General features: G+C 39.4%; 1 protein-coding gene across 13 annotated transcripts in view; it reads left to right on the top strand.

Moving 5' to 3' along the window:
- MYCBP2 (MYC binding protein 2) overlaps positions 1–21099 on the top strand; it is a 139543-nt gene that overhangs the window by 10344 nt on the left and 108100 nt on the right. For all 13 annotated transcript variants that reach the window (XM_033147922.1, XM_033147924.1, XM_033147928.1 and 10 more), the window contains exons 2-14: positions 3459–3534; positions 6101–6316; positions 6441–6594; positions 9055–9251; positions 10934–11176; positions 11427–11498; positions 12957–13053; positions 14898–14971; positions 16938–17076; positions 17997–18073; positions 18565–18769; positions 19782–19946; positions 20385–20543. In XM_033147922.1, the coding sequence (XP_033003813.1) occupies positions 3459–3534; positions 6101–6316; positions 6441–6594; positions 9055–9251; positions 10934–11176; positions 11427–11498; positions 12957–13053; positions 14898–14971; positions 16938–17076; positions 17997–18073; positions 18565–18769; positions 19782–19946; positions 20385–20543 (1874 nt within the window). The remainder of the gene's footprint in view (positions 1–3458; positions 3535–6100; positions 6317–6440; positions 6595–9054; positions 9252–10933; positions 11177–11426; positions 11499–12956; positions 13054–14897; positions 14972–16937; positions 17077–17996; positions 18074–18564; positions 18770–19781; positions 19947–20384; positions 20544–21099) is intronic.

The raw sequence follows: 21099 nt of genomic DNA on the forward strand, positions 1-21099 counted from the left end.
CAACCCGCTTTCCCCCTTGTTGCTTCCCAGTGTGATCAACTACTCATTTGACCTTCCAGATCAGGCTGTGCTTGCCTGGTATCATGCCCTGTTTCTTCCTGGAGTTTTGTGAGAGGTCTTAGTGTACATGCGGCTCAGCAGTTCTACACGCATGCTTCATAATAGTGATACCAACTTCAGGGGAGAGTAAAACATCACTAGTTGTACCTATATGCCAGCAAGTTTGGAAAACTCAGCAGTGGCCAGAGGATTGGAGAAGATCAGTCTACATCCCAATCCCAAAGAAGGGCAGTGCCAAAGAATGCTCCAACTACCGCACAATTGCACTCATTTCACACGCTAGCAAGGTTATGCTTAAAATTCTACAAGGCAGGCTTAAGCAGTATGTGGACCGAGAACTCCCAGAAGTGCAAGCTGGATTTCGAAGGGGCAGAGGAACCAGAGACCAAATTGCAAACATGTGCTGGATTATGGAGAAAGCTAGAGAGTTCCAGAAAAACATCTACTTCTGCTTCATTGACTACGCAAAAGCATTTGACTGTGTCGACCACAGCAAACTATGGCAAGTTCTTAAAGAAATGGGAGTGCCGGATCACCTCATTTGTCTCCTGAGAAATCTCTATGTGGGACAAGAAGCTACAGTTAGAACTGGATATGGAACAACTGATTGGTTCAAAATTGGGAAAGGAGTACGACAAGGCTGTATATTGTCTCCCTGCTTATTTAACTTATATGCAGAATTCATCATGCGAAAGGCTGGATTGGATGAATCCTGAGCCGGAATTAAGATTGCTGGGAAAACTATCAACAATCTCAGATATGCTGATGATACTACCTTGATGGCAGAAAGTGAGGAAGAATTAAAGAACCTTTTAATGAGGGTGAAAGAAGAGAGCGCAAAATATGGTCTGAAGCTCAACATCAAAAAAACTTAAGATCATGGCCACTGGTCCCATCACCTCCTGGCAAATAGAAGGGGAAGAAATGGAGGCAGTGAGAGATTTCACTTTCTTGGGTTCCATGATCACTGCAGATGGTGACAGCAGTCACGAAATTAGAAGACGCCTGCTTCTTGGGAGAAAAGCAATGACAAACCTAGACAGCATCTTAAAAAGCAAAGACATCACCTTGCCGACAAAGGTCCGTATAGTTAAAGCGATGGTTTTCCCAGTAGTAATGTACGGAAGTGAGAGCTGGACCATCAAGAAGGCTGATCGCCGTAGAATTGATGCTTTTGAATTATAGTGCTGGAGGAGACTCTTGAGAGTCCCATGGACTGCAAGAAGATCAAACCTATCCATTCTCAAAGAAATCAGCCCTGAGTGCTCACTGGAAGGACAGATCCTGAAGTTGAGGCTCCAGTACTTTGGCCACCTCATGAGAAGAGAAGACTCCCTAGAAAAGACCCTGATGTTGGGAAAGATGGAGGGCACAAGGAGAAGGGGACGACAGAGGATGAGATGGTTGGACAGTGTTCTCGAAGCTACTAACATGAGTTTGGCCAAACTGCGAGAGGCAGTGAAGGATAGGCGTGCCTGGCGTGCTCTGGTCCATGGGGTCACGAAGAGTCGGACACGACTGAACGACTGAACAACAACAACAACATAGTTGTACCTAAGTCAGTAGGAGAACCAGGGATTTTTTTCAGTAGGAACTCACTGGAACTCAGTTCTGGCACATTTCAGATGGGCATCATAGCCATTGTAAGAGAACAAGGGAGGTGTTCATGGTGAGTTCTGGCGCCTCTTTTTCTAGAAGAATAGCACTGAGGAGAACAGTATTCTGACATGGATAGAGCTTTGACACCATTGACTGCACTGTTTGTTAATGTAACTGCGGAATGTTGCACGTTCTTGCAGGCATTCCTGGAAAGGACATCACAAAGGTGTGTAAGGTAAAGGGATAGTACTGCAAGTTTAAGTGGTAGATGATCAACTCTTGGGTGGGTTTCTTTTTTGGGGGGGGTATGAGATATTTTTGTTTTACTGTCTTTGGGAAGTTGTACTAAATAGAGAGCAGAAATTTAAAAAGCTGCTAATGACTGCTTTCCCTGCTAACAATGAGTGGTAGTTGGTATTTAAATTTTAAATTCTCAAATTCTAATATTTCAAAAAGGCATGCAATTTGAGAGTTAAATAAACTTTCATATTAACAATTTTCAGCCCTATTAATCTGACTGTTCTTTTATTACGGAGAAGTTCTTCCAATGAATATTGTTTCTTAGGGTCTTCCCAGTGAAATCCTGCAAGAATTCTTAGGGAGTATGTATAAGCCCATGACTGAGAGTATGTAGAGCAGGCACCCCCAAACTTCGGCCCTCCAGCTGTTTGGACTACGATTCCCATCATCCCTGACCACTGGTCCTGTTAGCTAGGGATCATGGGAGTTGTAGGCCAAAACATCTGGAGGGCCGCAGTTTGGGGATGCCTGATGTAGAGAGTACAGCGTGACCTTGTTTTGCAAAACTATTGCTGGATTTGTGGTTTTAGAACCGTGTTTGAAACTCCCATTGTTCTAGGCGCATTTTGCGACGGGGAATTTCATTAGCATGAGCAGTTTTTGAGCTCAGGGTGCAGTACTGCACCTAAGATTTCAGATTAAAACTGCAGGGTGGAAGAAGGACCTTTTTCTCCCCCCCACTTCCAGCTACTCTCTGAAGACTTGATAAGAGACCCTCTTAAGAATATTAGGGGGGTGGGCAGGGGAAGGACTAGACCCTGAGAAAAATGAACATTATATTTTAGCTGCAGTTCATTCATTTTCAGCTTTTATTCTTGTTATAAAAAAGTACATCTAGCTATTCCATTGTTGTGCCCATAACCTAGGTTTAAGGTGCCATTTAGCACCTAGATTTCATATCTTAGTTTCTAACACTGTACTAGAATGAGATTCAGATCATAAAATGATCCAAATTAAAAAATGAATTATGAATACCAGCTTTTCTACTTGGACCAAAATGAGTTTTCTGTTGCTCAGATAAGCCAATTAACTTTTATGTGTTTTATATCCATTATACAAGAGATTGTAGCACATCTATTACTATGTAATACACAAACAGATATTCTGTTGGAATGGAACCTATAAATAGTTGAAGATTTTCTCTTAAGTTATCTTTTCAGTCATCTGACCTCATTTATAATAGAATGAATAATAAAATACTGGATCAAGTTTCCTGATGAAGACTTCATACCTTGATGTTGTGGGATTAATTTGCATGTTAAATGGACCATTGTAGTTTGATGTCTTTGCTGGAGACTGATGTTGATGTTGAAAGATGACATTTGATGATGTAGTTTAGCTTTTGTTTCTGCTTTGTGTGGAGCAGTAGGATGCAATCCTTTACACACATGTTGAAGTAAAATCCATTGAAACATTTCTGAGGACTGAACAGTAAATCTAATTTGCTGGTGTATTATGATTTAAGAAAAATTAAAACAAAAACTTTGTTTTTTATATAGGTGTAAAAAGCTTTTAAGTAAGAAGAAACTAAAAAGAAAGCAGAAGAGTAAATTGAAAATAAGAGCACGGAACAAGGTAAATCATTCTTTTCATATTGTAATTGACTATTTCAACTTGGAATAAAAGACTGCAAATTGGAGTAAACTTAAATAAAGAGGAAAAATAACAACCTGTGTTAACGGTATAGCTAGAAGAAACTCAAGAGTTTAATATTGGGCATATTTAAGTTGTAATCCATTTATTAGGATTTCCCAACAATGGGGTGATTTGAGCATTTCATTATGCAGTTCTCTGTTCCTTGGTTTTACTGTTTTATTTTTTCAAGGTTACTCTTTTTAGCTTTTTATTTCACTCTGTCATTTGCGACCTGTTTTAAAATGTTCAGAAATCCTAAAGTGGTGTAGAGAACAGGGAGGCACTGCCCCTGCTAGATTTCATACACTAGGCTAGTTTTATTTCAGGAGGCCTTTGCACAGTGATACTGTCCTAATGTTTTTTATTTTTAACGTTTTAATCTGTTTTAAAATGTGTATATTGTATATTTATTGAAGGCTGCTTTGAGATTATGTATACAGTGAAAGCAGGGTACAAATACTTAAACAAATGACATAATGTGATTAAAACTCACAAAATCCAGCAAGATTAAACATCCATTCTGATAACCTCTCTTCAGCTTGCTTAGGCCTTGAAAAGCCTTTAAGGAAAGGGAGTTTGTAATTCTGGGGCAGCAACCCAGGAATCCTCTTTCTGTGATATCAAGGGGTGAAACACAGAATATGAAGGCTGCATTTAACTGAAGACTTGTGATGGAATTTTAGAGGTGTCTTTTAAGTCCAAGCTTTTTAGGATTTTTAAATTATAGATTAATATTGCCATCTTTAGCTGCACCCAGCACTAGTGTAATTTGCTTTCTGTCCTCCCCCTCCACCAAGAGACTTGTTTCCATAATCAGTACCAGCTAAACCTTCAAAGAGTTGTTGCAGTCAAACATTTGCGAGTGGAGCAGGTATTTTTCTTGCTGTCACTTCAGGCTGTGTGGAGTGGAGTGGTAAAATCAAATGTACCCCAGCAATGAAAACTTCAGTGGGTTTGGTAGTAGTATATATAAAGGTGTTCTGATGTAAATTCCATGGTTTCCCATTCCTCTGAAAACCATATACCTAAATTAAAATTGAATAGCTTTTTCCACAGCTTAAAAGCTTTGCTGCTCTTTTTCATCATTGCAGGTGTCGTCCCCCCCCCCCATTTTGTTTGAAAAAGTGTCTGGAAAGTTTCACCCTTTTGACCATTGCTTGTAATGATCATACTATCTGCATTGCTAAGCCTTAATCCTGAGAGAGTGAAACATGCATTTATTGTCACTTGGCTCTTTACTACCAACACCTGCATTCTTCCAGGGCATTTCCCCCCACCTTACCCCTAGACAGCAGGCCTTCTGAGTGCTGGGATAGATTAATGATACTTTTTGGTACCATTGATGGACAAGGCACAGGGAGACTTGGATGCCTCTTCTCTATCTCTTGATTCTACTTCCTATCAGGGACATACACTGGGGTTGGTCAGTTTGGTCCCTGGGGGTGTGGGGGAGCAGAAAAACCACACCTCTATACTCTGGCCCAGAGTGGCTAGGAGCCTGCCTACCCATCCCTGCACTCTCCTTGCCAAGGGTCATGGCAAAAGTGAGATTGGAACCAAGGACTTCCGAATTTGTCGCTCAAGCTCTTTGCCACTGTGTTACATCAGCTCAGTATTTTTCCAGAAAAAAGCAACACGTTAAGATATGAAGGGTAGCACCTCATCCCATTCATACAGTGGACGCATGCCAGGGAGTGGCAGCCAAGTGGTGCTCCTTGGCACGTGCCTCAGAGTATTTAGGATCTGCACCTGCCCTTCATGTACCCTTCATACATTTACTGCAGCAAACAGCACCTGTGCCACCACTTTAGCTGCGGCACATATTTCAACGTGTGAAACACCTTGCTTTCTGAAGAGAATGCACCTCTACCAGTTGCAAACTCCATGACAGCAGTGGGAAGTGATGGGAAAGGGGATACTGTGGGCTGCAATAGCAGGTGGGCATCCTTTCTGTCCTTAATTAAAAACTGATGCAGCTGTGTGACACAAGTCTTTTTGGTGCCATGCCCCTGGAGAAATCAGCTGTGAAATCCGCTTAATGAGAGAGCTCATACTGTGTTACAGCTTGGCATCCTTGCATCAGTTAATTTATAGGTAATTCCTGCAGGGAGGCTAAATAAGAAAGAAGAAAAGTTCTCTCAATTGTGATTTGTCTCATGCTTCTACCAAGAGAGGATATAGTGCAACAATATTTGATTAAGAAATCCCTTGTTTACATTCATGATTTTGGTATAATAATAATAATAATAATAATAATAATAATAATAATAAAATTTATACCCCACCCATCTGGCTGAGTTTCCCCATTGTGATTCTTAGTTTTTAAATGGATTATCCTTGTTCTCTCCTTTTTTTTGCTTTGAGTAAAAAGGATAACTCTCTACCCCTTAAGCAAATATAGGGGACTTGTCAAAAGAATGTGGTTTTGATGAATGCCTCTCTAATATAACATGAAGGTTTTGCTGACCTGTTGACTGCAAGAAAATGTCTTTCTTTTTTTAATCAGAGTGAAAACCTGGATAGTATGGTAACCATACCAGACATCAAGCTTCACAGCAACCCTTCAGCTTTCAACGTCTACTGCAATGTGCGGCATTGTGTTCTGGAGTGGCAAAAAAGGGAGACCTCTGTAGCCTTGGCTTCAAAAAACATGGTGCAGAGTGGTGATTCAGACAGTGAGGAAGAGGAGGAGGCTAAGGAGCCGCCTATCAAGCTTCCAAAGGCAAGTAACCCCGCTGACCACGTCAAGCTCCCATGTAAAAGGCATAATAGTAGTCTTTGACATGTTCTGTAGTACAGAATTCAAGGCATCTCACTATAATGGGACTTATTGTGTTGTATTTTAGATAATTGAAGTTGGACTCTGTGAAGTGTTTGAACTTATCAAGGAGACAAGGTTTTCTCACCCATCTCTCTGTTTGAGAAGTCTGCAGGCCCTTCTGAATGTTCTTCAAGGCCAGCAACCAGAAGGTCTCCAGTTAGAACCTCCCGAAGTTCTAGGTAATGTTTCCTGCAATTTAACTTCGAATTTTTCAAACAAAGCAGTAACAAGGAAATATTGATAAATCTTTAAATCACAATTTATGGAATGTGTATCTGGTAGCTCACAGGGAGTATTTATATAGTTCTTTTATTTGAAATATTTTTTACCCTGCCTTTCCTTAAAATGATCAAGGCTGCTTATAACCCAGTGCAAACAATTAAAAATACAAGTAAGAATAACAGCTAAAGAGGAAAAAGAAACAACAGGTAAAATGATTCAGAATCGTATAAGGAGATTACAACAGCAATGTAGTCCTGTGTGAATATGAATGTTTTCAGAGTTATCTGCTGGCAATAGTATTGCCTTTGTTCTGCTAAGATTTTCTCCAAATGTATTTGTAGAATAAATGGGTAACATAAAGGTAATTTAACAAATACTGATTTTTAACATTACTGATTGTATGAAGTGTAAAAAATTGATTTACAGCGTTATGAGCAACTGCTTTTAAAGATAATTCAGCAACAGCATTAAAATGTATTCACTTTGCCATGCATATATGTACAAGTAGACCAGTGTGATCTTCATTACATTTGAAACAATTTTAAAACTAGGTATTTTAGCTTTGAGTGTTTCATGCTGGAGAGGGAGGGATGGAGGGAGAAAACCTAATGCCTGCTTCAATAGAGGAGCATTTGAGCCAGTTTTACACCACATCACCCACGTAGTGGTCACTGATAATTGTTTCTGGGTTGAATACAGCAAAGTCATTGTGTGAGCAGAATGACTTAGAATAATAGAATTGTAGAGTTGGAAAGGACGACAAGGGTCATCTACTCCAACCCCCTGCAAATGCAGGAATCTTTTGCCTAGCATGGGTCTTGAACCCACAACCCTGAGGTTAAGAGTCTCATGCTCTACCGACTGAGCTATCCCAGCTTCTGCTAATGCTGCAGAACATACTCATTTCTTCCCCATCCCCTGACCTCCCCACCCACATTTGTTCTGGAGGGTTGGGAGAAATTCTAAAAATAGCAAATTATTTTTTTAAATTTCCCACCCTTCCTTTAACCAGTTCTCTCTCTCTCTCTCTCTCTCTCTCTCTCTCTCTCTCTCTCTCTCTCTCTTGCCTTCTGTGCTCATTAGATGATAGAAATAGGGCTAATGTTTATTTATTTCATTTGGTGCATGAAACTAATATAAAACATGGGCTCTTACATGCTATGTCAACAAATCTGTTATAGTATCTGTTACAGTCGTACCTCGTTTTGCGGCCGGGATCCGTTCTGGAGCCCTCGCCGCTAGCTGAAAAGGACGCAGGGCAAAGTGCCGCGTCTTTGCATGCATGTGGAGCGGTTTGCGCTTCTGCACATGCGCGAAGCATGATTTAGCGCTTCTGCACGAGCGGCAAACCCGGAAGTAACCCGTTCCGGTACTTCCGGGTTTGCTGCGGATGTTCGCTGGAATGAACACTAGACAAGGCGGATGTTCGCGGAGGTATTACTGTATTACAGGTTTCATTCTCCACAGCCAAAGTAGTAAGGTGACATGTTTTGAGTGATTGGATGACTATTTGCAAGCACTCTGCTGTGAACTGAGTGGTTCTGCTTGGAAGGCAGAAATCCTCTTGTCAGATAGATGTATGTCACTGACATTGAACACAGTATTATGTGTCTTGCATATCCTTTAATCATGAGTATTCCCCAGATTTTGGGTTGAACAGTTGAGGATCAGAGTTCTTTCTGATGCTGCATGGATGCCAATTTATTTAAAAATAATTTCAGTGAGCAGTGTTAATTTTTTTTAAGGATTTAGGGCAAATCATCAGCATTGTTGCTATTTCACCTTTCCAATAAAGCTCCTATCTTGCAATGCATTAATTGCTACTTACTTATTTACTTGTCTGTTTTGTTAACTGTATTTATAAATCACCCTTCCCCTGAAGGAACTTAGGTTGATGTGCAACAAACATACAAAATTCATAACACAAGCAGTAAAAGCGCATCACTAAAAAGAAATATTAATAACTCATTAAAACACTGATTCAAATCTTGAATTGACACCTGAAGGACAACAACGAGGCTGACAGGTGTACCTCTAAGGGAAGATTATTCCAGAGTCAGGGCCCCAGAAAACAGAGTCGGCTCTTTTAAATGTCTCTTCTTCCTGAATCCTAATCAGGACCATGTAAATCCCCCCCAGTTGCTCTTAAGAATTGAGGAGGTGTTCCTTCAGATGTTTGGTCCCCAGGCTTTATAAATGATTGCTAATACATTGAATTGAGCCTTGTAGTGAACAGTCGGTACAGAGTCTTTAAGACTGGATTATTGTGAGCAAGATAGCACCATACAATACTAAACAGGAGTTCACAAGAGCATGGCTTACTAATGGCAGGTTATCATAACAGTACTTGAATCAGTATTAGTTATCGTTTGTGATGACTCTGCTTTTGTGTAAATAACTCTTTTTTCTATCTTTAGAGTCTCTGTTCCAGCTCCTTCTAGAAATCACTGTTCGGAGTACTGGAATGAATGACAGTACTGGTCAGTCTTTGACAGCACTTTCATGCGCTTGCCTCTTCAGTCTTGTGGCTGCATGGGGAGAAACGGGACGAACGCTTCAGGCAATCTCCGCTATCCTTACCAACAATGGGAGCCACGCTTGTCAAACTATCCAGGTCTTTTATCAAAATTTGAATTATTATGTTGGCTGACGGCATGCATCTGTACCTGTCTCTGATCCCAAGAAATTGCTTGATGTTTCCCAAATTGGAGACGGTCAACTTGAGTGCTAAGGATTGCGTTAGAAATATTTTGAGACAACAGACCACAGGTGGTAGTATTTTGGAGTTCACTGTGATTGCCTAATAGAGCTTGCCCTTTTCATGGATGCAGCACATGCCGTATGTTTGACAAGTATTTGTCATGTTATTCCGAAATGTGTTTGGAGTGAAATACCTGAAACCTATCCTTGAGGAATTGTAATATAAGTCTTTAGTTGAAATGCATTGCACTGGATCCAAAGGAAAACACAATTAGTTCCAGTTGTCCAAGGAAGCTTTGTGCTGCTGTTTTTGGAAAGCAAACCTCTTTTGAAATAGAGGAAGGTTTGAAAAGTGGCTTGTGGAATGGTGGGTCTGCTACTCAAAGGGGAAAAAAATAAAAGACCTCTGACTGAGCATCCCTTTGGATCCCAGCTGTAATAAATATGGGCTTCCAAGAATTTGCTTCCTTGTTTGACCTCACCATTTCAGGCTTTTGTTTTCTGGAAACCCACATTCTTGAGATTCTCAGAGCAACCTTAGGCATGGTGAGAAATGCTCACTTAGTAGATGTTTTGTGCTTTTGCTTTTACCCTTTTCTTGTTACAGCCACAGGAGAAATTACATAAGCGGGAGGTTCAAGCTGTGACCCACCTGAAGCTTGTGCCTATCTCCTATTATGTATCCCTTATTTAGTTATCAGAAAAAGCAGAAGTGCCATTTACGTGTGCATCTCTTTCTCACTTCTGCTTATAAAATCTGGAGCTGCTCTTTGAAGCTTTCAGATTGTAAAGGTTTCTGAGAACTTGCATTTTTGCTTCTTTATCATAGACAGTTTTTCCTGCCTTCCATGTTGCAGAATGTTCTAAAGGCAGTTGACAAAAACTGAAATAAAGTAACATAGCTAAAATATACAACTACTAAAGAGCACCATAAGATAAATACCGGTACCTCTATTTTCCAGCTAGCCACCTCTCCTTGACCTTAAGCATAATTAACAAGAATGAAATTTCCCTCAAACTCTGTGGAACTTTAAAGTGAAAAACATTAAAGATTTCAGTGTAAATAACTTTGTGAAAGGGAGGAATAACGTGTATGTGTCTTATGGGTTAGATCCAGAGAAGAGTGAACAGTGTCTGCTCATTCAGTGGGGGTTTCCTGGCTTCACTGCAACCCCTTGAATCCTTCCCACACGAGCCACAGAGGGACTATATAGAAGGGGTATGGGGGACTGCAGCAGGCTAGGAAAATTGGAAGAATTCAGTGAGACCACCTTCTGTAAGCGGAAGTGCCCTTTGGCTCACACAAGATGCCTTTGGATCCAAGCCAGTGTTCAGTCTCATGAAAGACAACTACTTATAGGAGAAAAATAAGCAGTCATTTGCAGTACATGCTACTGACTAACTCAAGTTGTCACTTGGAACAACTTTCCCTGACGCTATGCAAAATCCTTTTTCCATAAGCTAGGTTAGGTGTTGAATGTACTATCATTGAGTCTATATAATTTAGTATCAGCTGCTGCTGTTGTTTTCCATTTTTAGGATTGGTGATTTAAAGTTTACTAGTAAGTGACGGCGGTTATCTTTCCCCCTGTTTAGGTGCCAACCATATTGAATTCCCTCCAGAGGAGTGTACAAGCTGTTTTGGTGGGCAAAATACAAATCCAAGATTGGTTTAGCAATGGGATTAAGAAAGCTGCCCTGATGCACAAGTGGTCTTTAAAGGAAATCTCTGTAGATGAAGATGACCAGTGTCTCCTTCAGAGTGATGGTTACTTTTTGTATTTATTATGCAAAGATGGACTATACAAAATCGGCTCTGGCTACAGTGGGACAGTCAGGGTAATTTACATTTTGAGCTTGAACAGTTTTCATGAATCTGTTTTTAAATGAGTAAAACTCATTTCTATTTATTTCATTAAATTTATATCCTGCCCTTCCTCCCAAAGGAGCCCAGATGTATTGAACATCTGGACATGAAGGTGCACTGGACAAAGAATTGTCCACAGTTTACCAACTTGTTTTTAAAATGTTGCTTTTTTTGTATGACTGCTTTATAAATGGCCACTTCAACAATTGTATTAAATTACAGGGTCATATATACAACTCTACATCTCGCATCAAAAATAGAAGAGAGAAGAAGTCTTGGTTGGGTTATGCTCAGGTAGGCGGAATTTGAAATCAAATACAAGAAATTAATATTAAATCGAATGAGCTATAATGTAGGCTAAATTGGACCAAACACTGTATAATTCATTATAAATCCATTGGTGTAATTGGAAAAAAGTAAAATAATTGGAGCTTATAATTCTAAAATGTAAAATTAAACTTTAAAATATACATGGTGGCTAATGTAAAATAGGAATATATTCAATTTTTGATACTTACCCAAAAATATTGTATAGGACTCAAGGTGGAGCAAAGACTATTTGATAGTTACCTTTTATGGTCATTTTAAAAGTGATCTAAGCACATGGCTTGGCAAGACTTACTTAAATTGAGCAAAATGTACTTTTCCTACTTGTTCCTAATGTTTGCTATGGCGTAGTGAAAATATGTCACTAGATGTTTAATGGGGACGTGGATGGCGCTGTGGGTTAAACCACAGAGCCTAGGGCTTGCCGATCAGAAGGTTGGCGGTTCGAATCCCCACGACGGGGTGAGCTCCTATTGCTTGGTCACAGCTCCTGCCCACCTAGCAGTTCGAAAGCACGTCAAAGTGCAAGTAGATAAACAGGTACCACTCCGGCAGGAAGGCAAATGGCATTACCGTGCGCTGCTCTGGTTCACCAGAAGCAGCTTAGTCATGCTGGCCACATGACCCGGAAGCTGTCTGCGGACAAACGCCGGCTCCCTCGGCCTATAGAGCGAGATGAGCGCGCAACCCCAGAGTCATCCACGACTGGACCTAACAGTCAGGGTACCTTTACCTTTACCTTAGATGTCTAACATCCTGCAATTATTACAGGAAGCAGTCTTGAACTGCCCATCCCTCCCCAGTTACAAATATCTTAACTAAAACCTCCACTCTCTTGTCCATTTATCTCTATGGTCTATATTGTATCTTTGTTGAACTGTTGTTTGATCATGGGGAACAGTGGAAGATTAGGCCAAGTCCTTAATTCATAATACTTACAACTGCTGGATGTTTTTCTGTATCTTTTGGGGGAGGGAACAGGTTTCTATTGGAATATAAAGGACCACTGAGCATATTTTCCTTCAAATGTTTCTTGTGCTTATTAGCTACTCTTGGGAATAAGACATTGTAAGCCAAATAGATGTATAAATAGAAATGCTCTGTTTGCCTTCATATTGCTTCATATCACACTGAACTGCAAATATAATGACATCATCTTGTCAATATGGAGTGTTGGCAAGCATCATGTGAGTCCTATGATGCATTGTGCTTATTTAAGATTGACTGCTTAAACTTCAAACTAACTGCAAAGCAATCTGTTAAAGGTGGTATATACTCATGAATGAGTGTGCATACATCCCTCCATAAAAGGATAAGTCAGTTTCAAAACAGGTAAAGCAGGAAAAGATGAAATGGCATTTATTTATGTTACTGCGAACACAGTTCTGGAACTTTAATGGTCAGTTATTCATTATACCTTTGCAGGGTTACTTGTTATATAGAGATGTGAACAATCATAGCATGACAGCCATAAGAATCAATCCCGAATCTTTGGAACAAGATGGTACAGTAACTTTGCCAGGTACGGAAATGCAGATTGGCTCTTATGACTGCTTATAATTTTATGTTGTGCATGACCTTGTTTTGCTTCATCTTTGTTTTATAGTGTTCCGTTTTACTGAAAATACTGATAAACTTATTGCTTATGGTTAAGTTTCACATACTGGATAAAGGATATAATACATTAATGATCATGATACTATTAGAATGGAGCTTAAATTCAATATGCAATAGGTAAAATGCGCAAGGATACAAGACGACATGACATATATGGAACAACAAATACAAACTTTTGTTAACACAGCGAGAAACAATATTAGGTTGAGAAGATCGCACATGGGTAGTAACGGGAACGGGGGGAGGGAGGTATAGGGCATCATTTGGAAAATTGTTAAAGATATATATGTGATTTAAGAGGTTAAGAGCAATAAGTTAGAAGGATATTAACATGAATGAAAAGCCAAGTCATGTTCTTGATTGTATTATGGTTTATTTTGGTTGTAAAATCCTCTGATGTAAAGAGTGTACAATTTTTTTTAAAAAATAAAAATTTTAGACTTTGAATGAAATGACCAAACCAGAATCTGTCTCCTGATTCATGACTGAATCAACATGGCAAATTAGAGCCTTTTAAATGGACATTAGCATTTAAGCATCACAGGGGTATATTATTTCACAACACATTCTGCTGGGTTTCCCCAGTGAAAGAAGAAAAAGAACTCTCAAAACCAATGTATCAACTTTCTACAAACGGTCGTTTCCCAAAACTTTCCCTTGAAGTGTAAGTGTTCGTGGAATGGCACACCTGCTGCCACAGACCATAGTCTGCTGTAAAAGCTGCTGACAGCTCTGCAGTCAACTTGTGAGATAACACCAACACCTGGAAACGCAGCAAGCAGCTGACATTGAGCAGCGGCTTTTACATGACAGAATGAGGTCTGTGCCGTGTCTCTGTGTTATGCTAGTGCTGCTTTTCAGGGCTCTGGAAGATCAGAGCTACTTTGTCCCATCTTGGATCCACAAAGTTCAGTAGCTTTGGCATGTATTGACTCTGCAAGGCACAGCGCTGAATATTGTTTTGCTGTGTGCTTTTAAAAAAATCAGTTCCACCGATGAGCATGGTGTTGTGCTGTAGCCATTTGCAGAGAGCCTTTCTTACTAAGGACTGAGCTTTCGGAGAGTTTGTCCATGGCATGTCTCCTAGCCTAGCAGGCTCCACTGGGAGACAGGTAGTGGAAAGCCACTACTGCATTACTGCACTGAAGATTGAAAGCTCAGTAGTTTCTTGGGGCCGTGAAGGCAGCCTGACAGTCTGTGCTGCCGATGCAAGGAAGTGTGCCTAGACCGCTCCTCAGCAGCTCCCAAACTTACTCCGAATATAACCCCTCAGTGGATGGTTGTGCCAGGAGCCCACTGTATGTGGACTCATAAATAAGCCACTGTTTTCCTAGAGCTATTAACTATACAGTTCTGAATCTAATTTACCAATATGTTAATTGATCAATAGTCAAAGTGTCAGTTTTAAGTAGCACATAATTGTCACTGAATATGTACACTTGGCTTTGTTGATCAGTAGGTGTTTCCTTTTTGTAATTGCGGTGTTGATCATCTAAGCAGGCAATAAAAGAATAGCTTATTGATCTGGATTCTATCTATGTGCTACAATATATCGAAGCTTCGGCAACTTCTCTATACATCGATAAAATACTTAAGATGTTACATTGTGTTTGCTCCAATTATGGGAACAAGGCTACTTTGGATGTATTTTCTGTCTGTAGTTATTTATGCCAATGAATCATTTATGGAAATTTGGAGGGTAAAGTATTTAATGTGACTTGATATTGCATAATGGTGTGTTCTATACAGATTGCCAGGCTGAAGGGCAAAACATCCTTTTCACTGATGGAGAATATATTAATCAGATAGCAGCTTCTAGAGACGTAAGTATGATACCTCCTCTGATATTTGTTTTCAATGACTTTTTGTCATGAGTTATTGAGTAATCTAAATGCTGGCCTCCAAACTCTGCAGTTATTGCACATTCTTAACATGTTTATGCCATTAAAATATGCATCACAATACTCTTGTCATATTTAAAAGAGAAATGCATGGGAAGAATGCCTATCCCCTAGACTACTTAAATGAATTAAATGCATATTTCAGGAGCTTCCAAATTTTATGTCGTTTGTCTTGTATTTATTTGTCTGAATTGGAGATTACTCCTGACTCTTTTGAGTTTGTATGGTGCTGCTTGTTGTTATCACTTAGCCATTCTTTATCTTCTTGCACATCTGTGTTAAGGGTTCTTCCATGCCAAATATTTGCCCGCTGGCACATGTATCCATGTTGAACATCTGGTGTTATAGTTTAGCTCTCCCACCCACATCATGCTTCTCGGGGCTGTTGTGCTCTCTTAACCATTCTGATCTTCATCTGCTGAATACATTTTGCTGCAAGTGTTATAATATGAGTAGTGCATAAAATTGGAAGGCCTGGCTTAATCGTTCTCATTGCCTCTCTGTTTTTAATTTCATTTTAAAAATATCTGCCCTTTCAAATATTCAGGGAATTATTATTATTAATTATATCATTTTAAATACCTTTAATAAACACCTTAAAGTCAGATTTTTAATACTTAGGGGAAAAAATCTTTACCTCAGTGTCTTTGATAGAGAGCCTTGAATCAGTTTGGAATTAAAAGTATAAACTTCATTTCATTTAAAATCAAACTTATATTTGGCTGTTCTAAAAACAGCCTTCCTTCTCATTACCTTGGTTTGTCAACACTTCTCGAAGAGCTGGGCATGATGTAGGGTGAGGAGTGGGATCCTTTCCCCCTGCATGAGAGCTGCTATTACCTCTGGGAAGGTGAAATATACAGGTTCAAATTCACCTGTATGCCTTCCCTTCTGCAGCTAGTGACACCTTCATGGGAATGGCTTTCAAGGTGAAATGTTTGAACTCCTCTCTCTTACGCCACAGCACAATCCAAATCCACATACCCTAGCTCCTTTTAGGAAAAGAAAAAGAGGTCAGGGGACTTGAACATGGATTTCTGGCATCTTTTATAATTTTGCCTTAAAGAAGGTTTGTTTTGCCTCCAAGAGGCAAATGATAGAAGAAGTCCAATATTTTGTTTGATACCCTTAACACCAATTCACTTGTTTGCAGGGAGGAAGTTTCCCTGGGAAGGTAGGTGAAAAGCATGTAAAAGACCCTAATACTTTTGATAGCATTTCAGCACATCTGTCACGTTAGCAGATTGTCTGTGCTTTCTGCAGGATTCAGATAAGGGCAAGTGTTAGAAATGCAAGCTATCAAGTAAAAGTGGGATTTCTCATTTTACTAACAAATAAGCTAACGTTAAACTCTTGGGAAATGCTGCAGAAAACTCCCACTTCTTGCTAATTTCCTGAGCACCTAGATGCCAAAATGTAACTGATACTTAAAGGACTGGAAGTGTTTTGTCATTTAAAATGGAACATCATATATTTTCAGGCTGTAGGAACTTAAACCTGGTTGTTTATTTTCAGCACCTTTCAGTTGCTTCTTTTTTAATAACCAAATGTATAACAATATTCTCTGCATATAAAATTGATGTGCAGATATTCATATGGTTTAATGAACTTAGCTTACATCTTGTGTGAGTTAAACATTGCATTGGCAGTTAGGAGATAGGAATGTGCAAATATGAAAAAGCTTTAAGTTAATGACTAATGTGTGTTCTTTTGCTTGTTGTGTTTGCACTGTTATTCATATTAATCAGCATCTGACCCTGCATATATCTTACTTAATGAAGGAGTTGCTAAAGATTCACAATGCAATCTAGGAAGAACAAGATTGCTCTATCCTTTTGTGGCAATAATTATTTCAAATTGTTGAATATTGTATTGTTATTTGTTGCAGGATGGTTTTGTAGTTCGAATATTTGCAACAAGTACTGAGCCGGTGCTACAACAAGAACTGCAGCTTAAGCTTGCACGAAAATGCTTACACGCATGTGGTATCTCATTATTTGATCTGGAGAAAGACATGCACATTATCAGTAAGGAATCATTTTTCTATTTTCCTGTTCCATGTTTAATAAATTGCAGAGAGCATGATAGTTTGATTCAGTATGGAGAAGCATCCAAAAGGGAAACTTACTTTAAAGCTGAAAAAATAAGTGATAGGTTTGATACACTTACATAGGTTCACAAATTATTTTCCCTGTGTGGGTCAGTGGTACCATTGTTTCCACAATTCTCAATTATTTGTCGGGTTTTTTTTTTTAGCTAGCCAATTATTTTTATCCTCCAATGTAATATTCTGGTGATTTCAGGTATATTTGTTTGTAAATGTAGTCTCATAGAGTGTGTTTCAATATTTCCTGCCCACCAGTTGTGTTTGAAACGACACAATATTTTGTTATAGGTAGATAGCCGTGTTGGTCTACCATAGTCAAAACAAAATAAAAAATAAAAAAATTCCTTTCAGTAGCACCTTAGAGACCAACTAAGTTTGTTTTTGGTATGAGCAAGGGGTGGGATGGGATACATGACAAAGCTATCTTTAGCCATCCCACCCCTTGCTTTTTCCTGTAAGACCAATTGCAGTCATTAACAGTCGTCAACAGGTTTTCCACACCTATCAGCCAATCACCCATTCCCACCACCCTTCTGAGTCATACCCCTCCCCACTCTCTCACTATATATAAGGGTCTGGTGACTTCTGTTTTAGTGTATCTGAAGAAGTGTGCATGCACACGAAAGCTCATACCAAGAACAAACTTAGTTGGTCTCTTAAGGTGCTACTGGAAGGATTTTTTTATTTTGTTTTGACAATATTTTGTGTAAGATGTTTGTACTTGAACATTTGAATGGATGCCAGTTGCACAAAATTAAGCCCGTGGAATGTTTGAATTTGACACTGAAAACACCTATGTTTGAAAAGCATTGATAGCTAATGGCAGCTTTGTGTTTGTAGGTACAGGGTTTGATGAAGAGTCAGCTGTTCTTGGTGCAGGAAGAGAATTTGCACTGATGAAAACGGCTAGTGGAAAGGTACTGGAAACACTTTTGTGTGCACCCAACTGTATAATGTCCCCTTGGCTTGCATTAGTGCTGTTTGGGAGCTGGGCACAATGTTATATGTGGGCTAAACTATATGTGATTCTCAATGAACTGTAAGTAGCTTTTCTTCAGTCTTTTCTTTTCTGAATCCAGACATTGAGGCTTTAGTCTGCAGAGGAAGACAAGCAAAGGGAGATGGGTTATTTTTTAGCAGGGAAAAGTACCAGATGAAAAGTTAGATAACACCCACGTACACCCCATGTGGGACTTCCATTTCAGAATGTGGCCTGCCCAGCTGCATTTTCCAAAAGAGAAAAAAGTTGCATGGCATTGTGTGGATTGTGACTTCATTAATTGCAAACTGGGTTTGAGTAAAATTAACATACCCACTTTGAAATTTGTCAAACCGCTTTTCTCTTTCTTTTTTTTCAATGATTGAATGTTATAATCAAACTAATGTTAGTGTCTTGCCTCCCCTTCAGATTTATTATACTGGCAAATACCAGAGCCTTGGAATAAAACAAGGTGGTCCTTCAGCAGGGAAGTGGGTTGAGCTGCCGATCACCAAATCTCCAAAGATTGTTCAGTTCTCAGTTGGGCATGATGGCTCACATGCTTTACTTGTTGCGGAGGACGGAAGCATATTTTTCACAGGCTCAGCAAGTAAAGGGGAAGATGGAGAATCAAGTAGGTTGGGGTGTTTGTGATGCCTGCATTAACAACTGTTAGAGAGATGCTCCAAAGCTTGAAAGAGTGCTTTCTTAATTTCTGGTTGTTTGTGTTAGGATTCATAGTCCTTTTTCACCTGGGTGATATCACAATTTGTGCTCTCCAAACACTGAAGTGTTCCTCCTGTGAATAAGGAAAAATCAGGGGGAGATTTATTTTCTGAATGTTATTGCAAGTAGCTCAAGTGGAAGACACATCTAGTGGTGTGATCATCATTTTGTGTGAGCAGTGCTGCTCTCTATAGAAAACAGCATAATATATTTTCATCCCTGATTTCTTATTATACAACTTGGAAGCAACATTTTTAAAAAATATTGTCAAGTCTCACCTTAACCTTGCACATTCTAGTCCTTGGAATATATGCAACAAAGTCATACTCAGAGTAGACCCATTTAATTCCTTGATTTTAGTGGGTCTACTCTTGGTAGGACTAACTTTTTATCTCCCCTCACCCTTGCCAGACATTACGTGTGTATTCTACAGTAGTGTTAGAAACACAGCGTTGTGTGTGCATTTTTATGCTATTTGTGTGTATGCAGTGGACTTGCTTTGATATGTTTGCTTTGGGACATTTTGAACAGGATTTCCAGTTAATAGGTCACAGTGATAACATTGTTTGCTTTGTGCCTGGAAGTTTTCAAAACAACACCTTAGCCGTTTATATGCTGTTGATTTGAATCCTCATATATGTGTATTGCTTTGCATGCCTCTCTGATTATGGAAGCAGGAAGAAAGCATAGAGCTCTTCATAGTCTCATGATGACAGTACTAATTCTTTCGATTTTGACTTTGAATATTCAGAAATACAAATGGTGGAAGTATAATGGATATCCACCATCTTCCTTTTTTGTATGTATAAATAGCCTAGATTTTCAATCACATTACCATTTGTTAAACAAACACATTTATTTCCTTAGCTTCATATTAAAACTTAGATCTTCTAATGTAACACTTTCTCCCTCTTTTTAAGCCAAAAGTAGGCGGCAGGCTAAGCCGTATAAGCCCAAAAAGATAATCAAAATGGAAGGAAAAATGGTGGTATATACTGCATGCAATAATGGGAGCAGTTCAGTTATTTCAAAAGATGGAGAACTATACATGTTTGGAAAGGATGCAATTTACTCTGATGGCACAAGTAAGTTGATATTGTAGATGTTTTAAAGAACAATTGACTTGATAAAGAGAAATAGTTTAGACTATATATGTAACTGTCTAATTGAAATAACTTGCAGAGGGGTTCTGTTGTGATGCTGTGTGAAATTAGTTTTCTTTTCATGGTTGTGTAAGCATTTGTGCTGTTGAGCTGTTACTCCCGTGTTAGAAACAGACATTATTAGTAGGTGTTGGTCCATTGTTGGGGGTGGGAATCCAAAAGCTATAGGTAAGAAAATTGCCTATTAGAATAAGCTAGTATATCCAAACTTTGACATCTTGATTGGGCCTAATCAGGGTATATTACCTGGCTGTTGCTTTTGGTCTTAATAGCTTCTTGTCCTTCTACATTTGAGTTACAGTGCAGATATATTTCACAGCAAGGGAATGTTTGTCACTCAGATGTGTGTTTATCTTTCAGGTTTAGTAACAGATTTGAAAGGCCACTTTGCAACTCAGGTAGCCATGGGCAAAGCTCATACTTGTGTGCTGATGAAGAATGGAGAAGTCTGGACATTTGGAGTGAATAACAAAGGACAATGTGGACGAGACACTGGCTCCATGAATCAGGGAGGAAAAAGTCAGTAATATTTTCTGTCTTGTGGTGCTTCATTGTCAAGAATGATTTTTCTCTATCACCCTCTCTTCATCTCAATTTTTGATGCTTGTTATACTATTTCTCTTCAATACTGCATGCTTCCTTGTATTTATAAAAAATCAGGCTATTCATGCTTTGTATGAATCAGCAGCTTTCTTTCCATCTTGCCTGTAGTCGATGCAATACCTGTCCTGCATATAATATCATTTCCATTATTTATGCTCCTTAATCTGAGCAGCTTCAGTACAATAGTATGCAGAATGTAAAGATAGCATCTGTTACAGTCCTTAAGAGCCCAGACTTTACACATTTGTGTCAGCTTCTGTGTGCATGCCTCCCCACAGTAGCTTCATTTTCCAGTCAGGCAAACAGGAGGTCTTACCACAATTCAAATACACATTCCAGCTAGACAACGAGGGCAAAGCTAGTGTGGGATGTGGCCCCAATGAGAGGGAACAGGGACAGTTGAGAATCCCAAAGGCTGGATAGAGAGGTTTGTAAAGCCACATTTGGCTCCGGAGTCTGAGGTTTCCCACCC

Source organism: Lacerta agilis, chromosome 4, assembly GCF_009819535.1.
Source record: "Lacerta agilis isolate rLacAgi1 chromosome 4, rLacAgi1.pri, whole genome shotgun sequence".
NCBI lineage: Eukaryota > Metazoa > Chordata > Lepidosauria > Squamata > Lacertidae > Lacerta > Lacerta agilis.